The 15,230-nt window shown below is 36.5% G+C and overlaps 1 protein-coding gene across 1 annotated transcript in view; it reads left to right on the top strand.

Moving 5' to 3' along the window:
* Positions 1-1,245: 1,245 nt before the first annotated feature.
* LOC136246504 (uncharacterized) overlaps positions 1,246-15,230 on the top strand; it is a 152,258-nt gene continuing 138,273 nt past the window's right edge. Inside the window, exons 1-5 of the mRNA XM_066037984.1 lie at positions 1,246-2,177; positions 2,558-2,653; positions 11,644-11,706; positions 11,758-12,027; positions 12,090-12,173. Of these exons, the coding sequence (XP_065894056.1) occupies positions 2,575-2,653; positions 11,644-11,706; positions 11,758-12,027; positions 12,090-12,173 (496 nt within the window). The 5' untranslated portion in view covers positions 1,246-2,177; positions 2,558-2,574. The remainder of the gene's footprint in view (positions 2,178-2,557; positions 2,654-11,643; positions 11,707-11,757; positions 12,028-12,089; positions 12,174-15,230) is intronic.

Raw genomic sequence — 15,230 nt, 5'->3', positions numbered from 1 at the left:
TACCTTCAGTATCAAAGCAGCTGGCTTCGAAGTGCTTAGAGCATAACACTGAAGTCGAAGTTGGGCCTTCCCAGTCACTCCTTTGCTTCTTCACTGCACTGGTCCACTTTCTTCGTAATCCTTCATCTTTTGGAAACGCATGAAAACTGCAGCCTTTCCCACTCTCGAATCCGCTAGCAGCATTACAACCAGCTACTATACAACGGGTGGGCATATTTCTTCGTCGAAAAATTAATTAAACAGCTGCAAACCACTTCTACAAGCACAATACTGGCAGCTGTTAGCTGTAGTTGTGTACTTATACTTGTAGCAATGTAGCTACTCACGCACTCGTGTGTTTCAGTGTAAACCGGATCTGATGATGACGGTGTATGATGCGGTTTCCGAAATGAAACCACAAGTGTAGCCACAAGTGACTTAGCTAAACTAGGACTGTGATTATTAGCCAAACCATGTCAGAAACTTAAAAACTAATAGTACCACATGTTTTTAGCAACAATATACTACAATGTATTAGTTTTCACTGCAGTTGACCTTTAAGGTAGAAGAATTATTGATGGTATTGACTTCACTGTGACACTAGCGTGCATGTACAGACACTTTACCAATTAAATACTTTATAATTGGGAAATGCAAAAGTTTTTACATGGTTATAAAACAGTTATAACATATAGACATAGTACATGTGTTCAGATATAATTATACAGTTCTTTAACGTAATACTGCATGTGGGACTAAGTATATGATGTAGGGATGCACCCATACCACTTTTACCAGCTGATCCAATTCTGATACATTGTTGGTGAAAAATTGGCTGATGCTTGCCTGATATGAATACTTTAATAAGCCAACTTTCTGTACTTAAATACACTTGTTAATATCTTATAGTACTGCTTGTTGGCTTTGTGGCCATCATGCATTGAATCATGACAATCAAACATCATGTATATATGCTTTTAATGAATCTGGTTTCATGGCTTATTTCCCATTCAACTGTACTAACTATCACGGCATGTAATTCATGTTTATAATGTTCTTCTGTAATGTCCGTTGAACTGGCAATGTATGTCGCCATCTTGAAAACCAATTTAAAATGATACCATACAAAATATTGGTAATTCGGTAATTCAATTTGTCACTTAAACTATGAATGACATCAACCTGATATCACCAAAAATGGCCAATAGCAATAAAAAGTATCAGTGTTGGTGTATCCCTAGAATATTTACTGATCTTACTTGTTTGTATAGATTCGTAGTTGACTGACTGGAAGTGATTTGGTGAAATAATTGAAGGAGTTATAACAAGTGGTGAAATCAATTTTCACATCAGAGAACTTGTGTAATAGTTTTACTACAAAGTCAGTCACTGAAATTCACATTGAACACTGTGAGTACAGTAAAGTGTTTCTGTTAACAGTCAACTATACCAAAAAAGTTGATATTACCAGTCTTTTATACTAACAGTATTTACAGTGTTAGGTACTAGCAATAGTGACTACAATACACAAGTTGTTAGTAATCTGAAGGTTACATATTAATTTGCTACTGATCATTTGTGTACATCAGTAAATCTACAGTGTCCATAGATTATCATCCTTTATAACTAGTTGTTTATTGTGGACCTGTCTCTTTTACAATATCACATATCTCAATAAGTGTGACTGTTACTACAGTGAATATTCACTATTGAAGTTGTGTTATTCACATCTGATAAATAATCCAAGTATTTTACGGTTGCGTTTGGCTGTCACCTATTCCAGATAACAGTTGGTAACATATCAAGACAAGTATTACTGTAAATAGTTCATAAAGTTTGTAGTGTCTTGTGTGAACTATTCTAGTTATGACTTTAAGTTTGTAGCACTACAATATCAAGATTTTCACAGAACTCTTATTACACGAAGATAATCAACAAAACAGTGTGGTATATTGATCAAGCACAAGCAAGTGATCATATTATATCTGATCATATTATAACAAGTCATCCAGTTTGTCATTTTGAACTAGTTTTAGTTGACTGAGGAAGATCATCTCATTGAACAACTGATTTGTTTCAACAGACTGTTTTAGATAAGGTAGTTGTAGGGCTACACTACACTAGTTGGGTAGTCACCTAACAACACTGATAACAGTTTAGTAGCTCTTGTTGAAGTGTCACTTGTGAGAAATTTCCTGGTAAGATCACATACATAGTCTACATGTATTATGTTGTGTTATATGTATGCAAATGTGTTGTTGTATGCGGTTAGATTTCAACTTTATTGATTGATAAATACATGTAATATATCTTTATTATGTTGACCGTCACAAACAGCACAAAAGATGGTTCTAGTTTCTATGATGTAATTTAATACTGACCACAAAATATGTGGGTACTTTCCTAAAAATATTCCCTTTTCTCCAATCATAACCACCTTGTGGTCAACTGAGGTAAACATACAATCATTGTGTAATAACGGTTATTAAGAGGAGGATAGTATAGTGATAATCAAGTCATACACTATAATTAGGTATAGTAGTGTAGTAATAAATGTTTCATTGTTGTACAACCACAGTATAAATTGGTATCAACATGGATGATGAAGAAGACACCATTATGATGGAATATCATTCTTATACTGGTACAAGTCATCCATCAAATCATCTAACTAGTAAGAACTGTACTCTCTTTTATAGTTGCAATTGCAAAACCATTACCGTATATGTAATTCCTAATTTGGGAAAACCACCATTATATGCATATTAATAGATGGATAGATTCACAGTATACCTAGGGAAGGCTGAGAGCTAGTGATTTGAGATTTGCAATGTGTAGTCAGTAAACTACAGTGTTCATTCCATTGCAAGTTGTCTCCTGTAACATGCAGTGTGATAATACTGTGTATTAGGGATCATGAGGGTTTGGGCTTTGCTGACCACAAATATTACCTTAAAACCAATCTCACTATAACTTCATAGTGCCTTAGCAATATTGGTTAAGTATACAGTAACTAAGCTCAGAAATTACTTCAGCAAGATCCGAAATGCTTCCATTAGGTTGTTAATTAAAAAAATATTCAATCAACTGACTGCTTGACAGACTGACTGCCTGATACATGCAGACAAACGTTACTGATAATGGCTTAGGTTATGGGCTTGATTTTTTCACTGGACATCACTTTAATCCGCCTGGAGCCTTCTGACATACTGCATATGTGCAATGCATTCTTCATGGACTTACTTGTATTTTCCTTTGTCTCCCAATTATCTTTGCTGACAGGGTAAGGTGTCATTCACAGTAGCACTGTGTGATGGCTTCCCAACATTTGTAACAGGAAGTATCCGAGTTTTCTGTTAGACTGGATTGACTTCTCATAGTGCTCTTCATTTGTAAAACTGTGTAACTGGCTGAACTGTGCAATAGGCTGAACATAGGTAAAAATATATATTATGGCCACTTTGTTGTTTCAATAGTTGATGATTGTGGCACATGTTCAGATAAAAGCAATAATCCTGTTGCCATTTTTTCTTCTAATGTGATATACATGGGTTCACTAGTCATAATAATTTTGCAAAATAGTTAACAAACAAGTAGCTGTATAAGGAAAATTTAAGAATGTTATTTTCAATTAGGGATCAAAGCAATAAAAGTAGCAAAAAAATAGAAGTTGCCTACACCTGAAGATATGCTAGTGGACATTTAATTCAGTGATGGCTATAGTGTTTAAAATGTAGAGTGACCTCCCTTGTTTCTCCACTTTTTGCTTCTTTGATCCCTGATTGAACTTATGTACAGTAATATGTGATTGGGCCTGCAAAAATAGGGCATGTGGGCACATGATCTTTGCCTACTTTTTCAAATTTCCTTGAATCATAACTTTTAATACTATTATCTTATGGCAATGACATTCTTAGTTCACATTTAATTGGTTGTATGATGCAAGTTACAGAACGCAAATATTCTGTTTCAGTACTGTGATATGACCTTTAGTGTGACAGGGTGTAGTTTGTTCCCACATACCTAGTTTTTGCAGACCCGTTCACATATTTGACCCACTGAGTGAAAACCGGCCATGTTCACAAATAATATTTTGCCATCAAGTATTGTATGTTGTGTAGCCCAAGAAGTCAGCACTACACACCATGGGTAAATTGACAGGAAGAAAGAAAACATCATTTTCACACCTTTGTATCGCGATGATCTCTTAAGTGGTTGGAACCAAATTTGCTGCAGCATTGCCCACCAGCTAGGGTAGTTCACATTCCAAATTTGAAGGAAATCTCTCCAGCCATTTCTGCGACATGACACAAACCGCCAAAGTTTCGATTTTTCTTCATTGTTTTTTATTCTTTGTCTTTTTGCACACTTTGCAAAAAATAATTTTTTTGACTTCAGACTACTTTGTTTGTTCATAGATAATATACCCACCTGGATATGAAACTAATAAGTGCCCCCCATTCTAGGCTGGTTTTGCGCCCCTCGCGTGCCCCCTACACCATTGTTAATGCAGATATGGTGGCTAAAGGTAAAAATCCCTCACGGTTAGTTGGTTTCCAAGAAGTCTTGCGAGATTTTTTTTTGAAGATTTGAAGATTCAGTATGATCGATGTAAAAGCATTATTTTTGGTGACAATCGATGGTTTATGTGCTAAAGAGAACAATGATTTTTGTGCTATGTACAAGTTAATACGTGAAGAAATACAAGAGAAGAGGAAGATGGTGACCGTTAAACAAAAGTTGTTTCATGCTGCATACTTATATCAAGTAGAGAGGTTACCTGTTGTGCTGCAGCAACTAGGGACCAAGGAAGAAGGCAGCATGAACAACATCATATTATTGTGGCAGGTTAGCCAGTTACACTGTAGTTTTTTATCAGTAGGCAGGTCACATCTCTTGACCGTACCAGGCTAGGCTGGAGGCCTTTGAGTATGTTCATTTGACGTGATATCAAGAAATGCCAACTGTACATGTGTTTGCACATGTGTAGCTGAATAATATACTCTGCAGGCAAGTATTTTGAACCATTGTTTAAATCTTATAATAATATTATCATACTAAAGCAGTCTAGTAGTGTAGAATGAGTGCGCTTCCTAGTTTCACATCCATGTGGAGTATATTTTGTCTATCCTTACCAAGCATAAATACATTTTATATATGCATAGATGATTGAAGACAGATTATTTCAAGTTGACAATACAGATGACCTACTAGTGCCCACTGAAGCAGAGCCAACACGCCAGTTGTAGCAGATTGAAGAAAATGCTATTTACTATGCAGCAGGATATGTTGTTTATAAACTACTCAAAATACACCAGCAGAGCACAGAAGATAGGGCAGTTAAAATTGTGGGGGCATTATTGTCCATGGTTGGGCAAGATGCTGTTGGGGACATCCTTCAGGACACCAGTTCATACCTGGACTATGTCAAAATGTGGACCTATACTAATGATAAGGGAGGCTTGCGGCATGTATCTGATGATACATATAGGTGCTTTCTCGCCATTGAGATGATCACCTATAGGCTTATTGCAGCAGGTGAGCAAAAACAAAAGGTGATGTGCGAGGTGGTTTGTGATGAAATGTAAGGTTCCTGTGGGAAATCGCTACTGATATTTCTGTTGAAAGATGTCATGTTTATGAGAAGTCGCTCAAGAGTGGTTTACTATCAGAGGGTTCTCCATTGCAAGCCAGCTTCTGGAGCAGTACAACTTAGCTACCAAAAAGAACGTCAAAGGTACAAAAGGAACAAGTAAAGAATTACATTAGTACAATCATTATGTTAGTAATTGAATATTGTCACATTGTTGTAAATTTAATTTCTTTTCAAGTCAGAATAACAGTAATTAATTAAAATTAAGTTGCTTGCATTTACACTTGGGTAAGGGTCTGGACAATGGGGATAATGAGCCCATGCTCTTTCTTTTCTTGGTAATGTTGCTACTCCCGCTGCAGGCTAATGACTTTTGAATGACCAGTGCCTGGACATTCTCCAAGCACTGCTTCATAAATGGGTTGTCATCGCGGTAACCCCTGGATCTCTGCTGGTCAAAGAAGATTTCCAATAGGTCCTGATTACAACGCTCCGACAACACATACTCTATTTCAAATAGAATACTTCTCTCAGTGAATGAACTAAATAATAGCAGCTTTTTAGCATCACCTTTAAAATGCATTGACGCTTCCCACAAATGTTCATTCCTTCCACAGTCTGGTCTGGTAACACAGTATTTTTCAGCTCCAGCAGGAATCTCCTCACTTTTACATAGGAAAATTAGCACCAAAAGGTGCATTTATTATGTTTCTGAAATGCGCATTATTAAGAAATGTTTTCAATGAATGAACAGCTATGTAACAACTTCTAAGTCCCTTACGTCAATGTCCTCATGTAAATTAAGTGTTATATAATACATCATCTTCACCTTCATACCGCACATTGTACCATTCATTGGTCCCTGCAACCTTACTCAGGACTTCACCAAAGTACCATTGCTCAACACCACTCTTGTCTCGCCACCTATGCATAATGGCTTTTCCAACCAATGACTCCCTTCCTTCGTTGGCTAGCCCAGAGATTACCTTTTCCTCATTAATCAATTTGACAAGGTTATCCATCAGCTCCTCTACAGCATACTGTTGTCTATTTTTAGAAAACAAAAACAGTTCTTTATGATGATAGCTTCTCTGGTCTAAAACCCATTTCCTAAAGTTAAACTGGATTTTCATAGTCCTCAACTTTGCAGTCTTGGATCTCTCCTTAGCAACACCTTCAGCAATGTATATCATCTTGCTTTTCCACAGGCCATACTGAATAATATCTTTAGTAAGATTTTCTTTAATCCTTAATTGTTTTGCACATGCAGCCTCTGATGCATGTTGCTTTTCATGCAGAGCTTTAATGCACTCTTTCAAAGTATTTTTCTTCCTCTCCTTAAACAATCTCCTGAACTCTGGTGCTATTTTCCTGTCAGCTTGAAGAAGGTGCTGTACTTCCTCTGGTGATTTAGAAGTCAGCCAATTCATTCATAGTTTTGTTGTTGGAAAACAAAATCATAGCTTACAAAGACAGTGTAGTGGCATTTAGTTTTTCACGTGAAATACAATCCAGTTTCCAAAGTCTCGTTCACTCACAACATTTATTTTGGAAACTGACTTAATTTCATTGGTAAGCTCAGCACTAGGATTACAGTGTGCTTCACCAGGTAAGCGGTCTTGTACCAGCTGAAAAAGAAGAGCTGAGAAAGCGTTACGCAAAACCTCAGGCAATTCCTGTGTAGTTACATCATGATCTGTACTAGCAATAAAGTGATACCAAATCTCATCCTTTGTTGGAGGATAATTTGCATACAATTCTGCATCCCCTTGCAACAATCTGTTGGCATCTTGAGCCCATGCATCTAGTGTTGTGATAAACACATCAAAATACGTACTCATCTCCAAAATTGTTACATTGTCAGATTCTAGCACGTGCCAAAGAGGACCTGTAATGATCTTGCAATTGTAATTAAACCAAGAGCACGACATCCAGCTACAAGTTCTGGAGCTCTGATATCACTGTGAACCGCTTTGAGAAAATTGGTTTGGGGTCAACCATACATCGTTAAAAAAGCTGACTACCTGCTCAAATGTGTAGTACAGTGCTCCAGCATCATAAAATACTATAATTATTAAAACAGTATCCTTGGAATGAAACTAGCGGATTCGTGTTTATACCATTGGTGGCAAAAAAGGCAGTGAAAGACTGATAAACACCACTTTGCTCACTTCCATGTTTGCAAAGAGCTTTACATTCTGTTCTAACAAGATGTACTATTCCAGATTCGTAATGTATGGTGGTGCTACCAGAGTGAGCTGTAGTACCAACAGTTCCTTCAAAATATATCAGTTCCTGCTGCAGTAATGTAGAAGATGCAACATCTGCCATGCCCACTAGAGGATGCAAACCATGAAAGAAGTTGTTTAACGTACTGATACCCTGTTGCTCATCTTCACCTAGCTCAGCCCAGTTATCAACCACACTGGGTAAAATTTCCATACGATAACTTTGTAAGAGAGAGTTAAAGTTCTTCTCGATAATGTATTGATCTGACATTGTATTCTTAATTTTGGACAGGATGACATGACTTGAACCAGACTGGGATGTAAACTCTAAGTCATACAGGATTTTTGAAATGTAGACAATACCTGAGTAGCTGATCCACTCAGCATTCCTGTTAACCCAAGAGAATATGTACTATGTGGGGTAGAAAGTTGGAAAGATTAAAACTGTTGTTGATACTTTGATGTCCCATCGATGTTCCATCACTATAAAGAGTGAGATTATCTCCTTCCTTCAGTTCTTATTCAATTGTTGGCAAGCTAAGCCGTTCATCTCAGAATGCATTTGAGTAGGGGTAATGGGATGTGGCAATTCTTTCATCTCAAACAATGCAATATGCTTGAGAACAGATCTAATTACAGGCTCCACATTTTTTTATGCCCACATTAAGACTCAGTAGCTCAATGCAACATGCTCTTATACTATCCTAGTATTTTTCTGGTGCTCTTTGGTTTTAAACATATGAGATTCCAGCTCTTGCAGGCTCTCAAACAATCTCACGTAATCATTCTCTGAATCTTTTAAGGATTGTTTAAATGAGATCATGTCTTTTTTAAGACCCTGAGCAACTGACTCCAAGTGATCACACTTTTCACTGATAGTATCACACTTGCTTTTAGACACACCTAACTTATATTGGTAACTCTTAACACGTGTGGTAGCCTTATTCAAACCTTGTTGTAATTTCTCATTCTCTTTCACTTGATCCTTTAATTTAAAGATTTTCTCACTCTATGTTTCAGCTTTTTATTGGTGTTCCGAATGCTTTGCTAAAGTAATTTGGTTGTGAGATCATCTGGTTTCGTTTCTTGAAGTATTAATGCATTTTGAACTGTTTCAAGTTTGAAAGCTAGTGATTTATTAACAGATGTTAATACTGCTGTTTCACAGGGCCAATTTTGTTTAGCTGTACTTGAACTTTCTCTCTATCCACTGTTAGTGTGCTGGCATTGGGTTGTTGACATTCCTTGAGAAATGGCTCCTTTATAACAGACTATTTCTTCATCACAATGGTTCCGCTTAAGTTGCTTGATCTTAGTTTCAATTTGATAAATGTATGATTTCAATGCTGGCAACTTTAGTAAGGATGAACCTGGACAAGTTGATTTCATCCATGTATAAAATGTATTCCAGGAAACCAAATGGCTTTTGCAAAACTGACTCAATTCAAAAATAACACCTTTGGTAATTTTCTCTTGATCTATTTGATTCGTCAGTTAAACGGAGTTAAGCAAAAACATTTCACCATACAGCCCCAGCTTTCACATAATGATCTAGGACTAATGACAGTCATCTACAGACAATGAAATAAATTAACTTCAATTCTCACATAATTACCATGGTTTTCATTAGCAGAAACAGCTCTCAATCAAAGCCTGCTCCTGGAGCTAACAACGACCACTAGCCAACCGACAAAGATATTTCTTCACTGATTCTGGTTACAAAGGAGCATAAAATACCAATACCGGCTTTATAAAGGAGCATAGTACCCATTTCCTTTTCATGAAGCAAATACAATAACATGGGCTAAAAGAATACATTAGTTGGTCACAAAATACTACAACAGTGACACAAACACCTCAATAAATTTGAGTATAGTGCATACAGGCTAGATATATGCACTTTAAATACAAATAAACTGAAATATGTAGCATTTACACCTAGTACACTCTTCTTTATCACTTGTACAGTTGTCAGAATCGAAATCAGCACTACTGAAAACCTCTACAAGCTCTAAATCATGCTGGATCCAGCTGTAACCTTGTGGAAATGCAAGGTGTACCAAGTGCCACGAGTGTACTAGAATTTTGCTCTAATTACTCAAGCCTAAAATTTACATAGTTTTTTATAGATTTTAAAAATCCAATAATTTTTTAAATGCCAAACCAAATAACTTGAAATAAAATTTTGCTAGATGCACTGGAATCCAGGATTCGAGTTTTGCATAAAGTTAAGTTAAAAGAAGATGGAGTTTTACTGAGGAGAGATTTTAGGGCTGTGTGTTGAAAATGATGAGGTTACAAATCACTACTGATTGCTTACTTTCTTGACATGACAAGCATCATTAGCATTCAGATCTAGGCATACAATGCACCAATGTCACATTGTGGCACTAACACAAAAAGATAAATGTGGATGCTTGCTTACACTCACAGTTTGCTTCTTAATAGCTTACGTTCTGAACAAACAATGAACAAACAAGATTATTCTAGCCCTACATAGTAAGTACTTGATACTGGCTGGCACTATTGTCATGTAATGTTATGAATGTGATGCCGGTGTAGTGGCACTGACATGATTAATTCAAATTAAGGATAAATCCTAATGCTAGCATGTACAGTTTGCTTTTTTATTACCTACTTCGTGCAGAAAATTTCTAAATCCATAAAATGAGCCAACATAGGTTTTTATTAGTGCTCTGCGATATATCGGTAATACCGTTTATCGTGATAAATTATCATAACCGATTATCATACCGTGACATCCTTTGATAACCGATATATCAAAATACCGGTATATCGATGAATGCCGGTTTTAACCCAGCCTTTGGTGTTTAATTATCCAATTTGTTGATGGTTTAGCAGACACACCCTAAACAAAAACTTGAGGTTGTCACATTACAACACATGCTTACTTGTACTGAACTATATTTTTTTGGTTTTTGGGATGATACCGCTTCATACTAGGCTCAAGAAATGATGCAACAGTTACAATAACAAGCTAACTATATACCGATATACCGTGATATTTTCCTGTTACTAATACCGAGTATTCAAATTTCAATACCGCCGAGCTCTAGTTTTTATGCTAGCTATTTAGAAACTCTCAGATGATGTGAGCTTGGCTATCCACAATAAACTACCTCAGCATGCAGCCTCGTTAATTAAGTTTGTGTGTAGTCTCGCCTACATTGTTCTCTGGTATCTAAACTGTGTATCGTAGATACCCCTGTACCTTGCCCATTCTAAACAATAATAATAATAGTAAACATTCCTTGTACTTGTAATAATAATATACATAATTTTAAGCAACTTTTTGACTATATCTGTAACACACAGGCACACCACCATGAGTAGTAGTGGGATGGTGGGTGGGTAGATGTAGAACCACTAAATAAACAGAAAATGGAGAACGCTTCAGAGCAGGTCATACAGTATGGAGTCTACAGCTTCAATATAGGGTTCTAAAGACCACCTGTGCCTCTCAAAGTGAGAGAGTTCGCATTTCTATCCTCGTGTTTCTGTGACTAGTGGAAATCCAAGTTGTTTGAGTGTTCCCAGTGGCTGCATATGTCTCATTGTAGAAATCCACAAGTGGAAAGTAGCCTGAGCAAACAAATCAGTGGTATTGCTGTGATGTAAATACATAATTGTGTAGTGGATTGGTATGGCTATCCATTCATAGTAAAAGTGAACATCAATGGTGTTTGCCAGGTTTTTTTATCACATGTTGTACAATATGTATGCCTTGTTCATGTTGGCAACATTTAATACTTTATACAAAACAAATTATGTACGGATAAAATGATGTAATAGCATATCTGAAAATTTAATATTCTATCACAGCCACAAGTAAACCAGACTGTTTGTATGGACCACAAGTGGTTGATGTAATCATGAGAGAACCTGGTGAGATAACAATTATAATTACTTTATTATACGTAGTATTATCTTTAACAGAGTTTTTATTTCTGATCAGATACTACAACTTGTTGTATCAGAGTTTAATACCTAACTGTAAACTGACCATCAAAACTCTAAAACAACATTTAGAAATTCCTAGTGATGTGGAGAGTTTTATTGTCAATGGAGAAACCTCAAGAATCAGATGTCAGAGGATTATCAACCTTCTACTAATTCAGTTAGACACTACCAGAGATTATAAACATTTCTGTTACTTGTTTAATATGATATCAGTGATGACTGATCTTCCTTATAAACTGAGGACAGGTATATATGGTGATAATATGATTGTTGTATTATGTAATGCTATCATTTTATAACATTCACAGAATTTCACCAAACTCCATACTGGGATGATAATATCACACAACATCATTGTCATACTAGTCATAACAGCAGATCTTATGTACAATGTGAGTTGTGTGGTAAGTACATTTGTAGTTAAGACATTTGGAGGCTTTTAAGAGCTCGCAACCAACTGCAAAGGCCAAAACAACAGTAGGACACTACTAAGATGTGATTATTTGCTACTTCAAAAATGCAGCAACTAACAAGAGAATCTGGATCTCCAACCATCTACAGCTTAGCCTGTTTGTGCCCCTCCTATTGCCAGTTCCTGGATCTGCCCCTGAGGTGTAACAAGTGTGTGATCAAGCTACTCTAATAGTGCAGTCACCCTAATAGAACATTCAGCTGTGCAATAAGTCACTCAAATAGAATGTTCAGCTACAATCAAGTCACTATGTAGAGAGTTCAGCTAACAACAAGTCACCCAATAGGGAGTTCAACTACAATCAAGTCACCTTTCAACTAGTATCAAAAACAAATAACTTTGTAGAGAGTTCAATTACAAACAAATCACCCTGTAGAGAGTTCAACTACAAACAAATCACCCTGAAGACAGTTCAGTAGCAAGCAAATCTCTCTGTGCAGAGTAGAGAGTTCAGCTATGTTTCAAGTCACCCTGTAAAGAGCTCAGTAGTGATCAGCTAGAAACAAACCACCTAGAGAGAATTCAGCTATATTAATGAGCAATGGAAAATAGAAAAGGTCCTTAGGGTGATTTCCAAATAAACCAATTATCCAGTAATTAAATACTATGATAGGTGTTCTATCTAATTGTTATAGATTTTATATTTATATCATGTGTGAGGCTATGAACAGCACTATTTAAGTCGGATATAAATTTAAACAGTGTGCATTAATTAGAATGACACAATTATTAATATGTAATTATCCACCCCCGTAATTTTTAAAAATACATTGATGTATTAGCAATATCCTGAAAATTCATATACAATGGACAGAACATGAGTAATGACATATTTTGTAACAGGGAAAATTTTACACTAGTTCAGATAATTAGGGATATTGTTAATTCCCACTTTTCGCCCTAAGGTCCCTTTCTATTTTCCCTGGCTCATTTAGTAGAGTGATTCATGTGGAAATCAGCAACCTTGTGGAGAGTTCAGCTACAAACAAACTCTCTCAATAGAGAGATCAGCTAAAAGCAAGTTATCTTGCAAAGGTTTCAACTACATTTTGAAGTCACTCTGCAGAGAGAGAACAGCTAGAAAAATTTAATCTTATAAAGAGATAAGCTACATTTCAAATCACCCTGTAGAAAGATCAGCTCAAAACAAATCTCTTTGTAGAGGTATCTGGTAGAAACAAGTCATCTAAAAGAGTTCAGCCAGTAAGAAGTCATCAGCTAGAAACAAGTCACCCTGTAGTGAGATTATCCTCATTTCAACCCCCCTGTAAAAGGTCTGCTTCAAACAAATCACCCCTAGAAGGATTAGTTAGAAACAAGTCACCCTGTAGAGAGATCAGCTAGAACAAATCACCCTGTACTAAGATCAACTTGAAACAAATCAATGTTGAAAGATTAGTTAGAAACAAGTCACCCTGTAGAGGGGTCAGATGAAATGAAGTCATCATGTAGTACTACCAGAGAACAGTGCCATGAAACACCTATGGATTATCGACTATCCATGAACAGTAAAATAATCTCCATAAGTGTCATGAAAGTCATTTCATGGATAGTTCATGAAAATATCTATGCCATGAAATGCCCATAAAAAGTGGTGATAATTTTATAGCACCGACAAATTATTTCATGGCATAAGAAAATTTCATGGTTACATTGACCGTAAATAAACTTTTATAGGCAGTGTCCACGAAAACTGGATGAAATTTCATGATTTAGCATTGCATTTTCATATGCTCTTCCCTGGTAGTTCAGCTAGAAATAAGTCAAATCAGTTAGAAACAAGGCACCCTGTAGAGAGATCAGTCACCCTGTAAGGGCCCAACTACTTTTATTTCAAGTGGAGAGTCCAGCTATGAACAAATCTCTCAGTAGAAAGATCAGCTATAAATTAGTCCCCCTGTCAGTATTCAGTTGGAAACAAGTCCCTTGTGGAGAGATCAGTTAGGCAAGTTACCCTGTTACGCAAAGAGTTCAAGTATTTTTAAGTCACTCTGTAGAGAGCTTAGTAGAAACAAGCAGCCCTGTAGAGAGATCAGCTAGAAACAAATTCTGTAGAGAGATCAGCCAGAAACAAATCACCCTGTAGAGAGATCAGCTTGATCAAGTCACCCAGTAGCGAGTTCAACCACATTTAAGGTCACCCTGTAGAGAGTGTAGCTAGAAACAAGTCACCCTGTAGAGAGATCAACTAGCAACAATTCACCCTGTAGAGATTGACTAGAAACAAACCACCCTGTACAGAGATAAGTTAGAAACAAGTCGCCCCTGTAGAGATCAGCTGGAAACAAGAAAGAATTCAGCTACATTTTGTGTGTTTCAGCTAGAAATAAGCTGCCATGTGGTGAGTTCAACTACAAACCATTCACCATGTACTCAAAAAGTACAGTTACATTGTGAGGCTTCCTGTAGAAGTATATACACATTTCCCTGTAGAGTGTTCAGCTGCGAACAGTTCAACTTGTTTGACTTATTATTATGATCAATCAACACAATTGTAAATGATTACCTAAATGTACATGTAGCTAAAAAAACATTAAAATCGTCTTCTTTATAATAATCTTCTCTGTGTGGCAAAGAAAAAGACAAGTTAAAAGAAATACCTAAAGCTGGTCATAGGCTGGCTTTAGCCATGAAATTAAGTGATATCTAATCAATAATAGCCAAGTTGTAAAAAGGTGTGGCCTCCAAAAAGCCAGGTGAAAAAAGATGTGAAATCAAAGGTGGCAGCCAAGAAACAGCTGTGATGGTAGGTTAATGGCAAAAAATTTAATAACAACAATTCAGGTGAATTTGGTGCCAGAGGCCACACCCTTTTTTACAGCTTGGCTGTTTATGATTAGTTAAAAGCCCAATGGATTCACCAGTTCATGGAGAGTAAGAAAATCTTTGTTTCATGTTCGCACAGCAAAGGATACATGAGTTATGGGTACTTATTTATGATGCAGTAAATATATACAACATAATTTTACTGTCGTTA

The sequence above is a fragment of the Dysidea avara genome, chromosome 2 (genome assembly GCF_963678975.1).
Source record: "Dysidea avara chromosome 2, odDysAvar1.4, whole genome shotgun sequence".
Taxonomy (NCBI): domain Eukaryota; kingdom Metazoa; phylum Porifera; class Demospongiae; order Dictyoceratida; family Dysideidae; genus Dysidea; species Dysidea avara.
The sequence above is the reverse complement of the archived record's forward strand: the minus strand, read 5'-3'. Positions and strand labels throughout refer to the sequence as shown.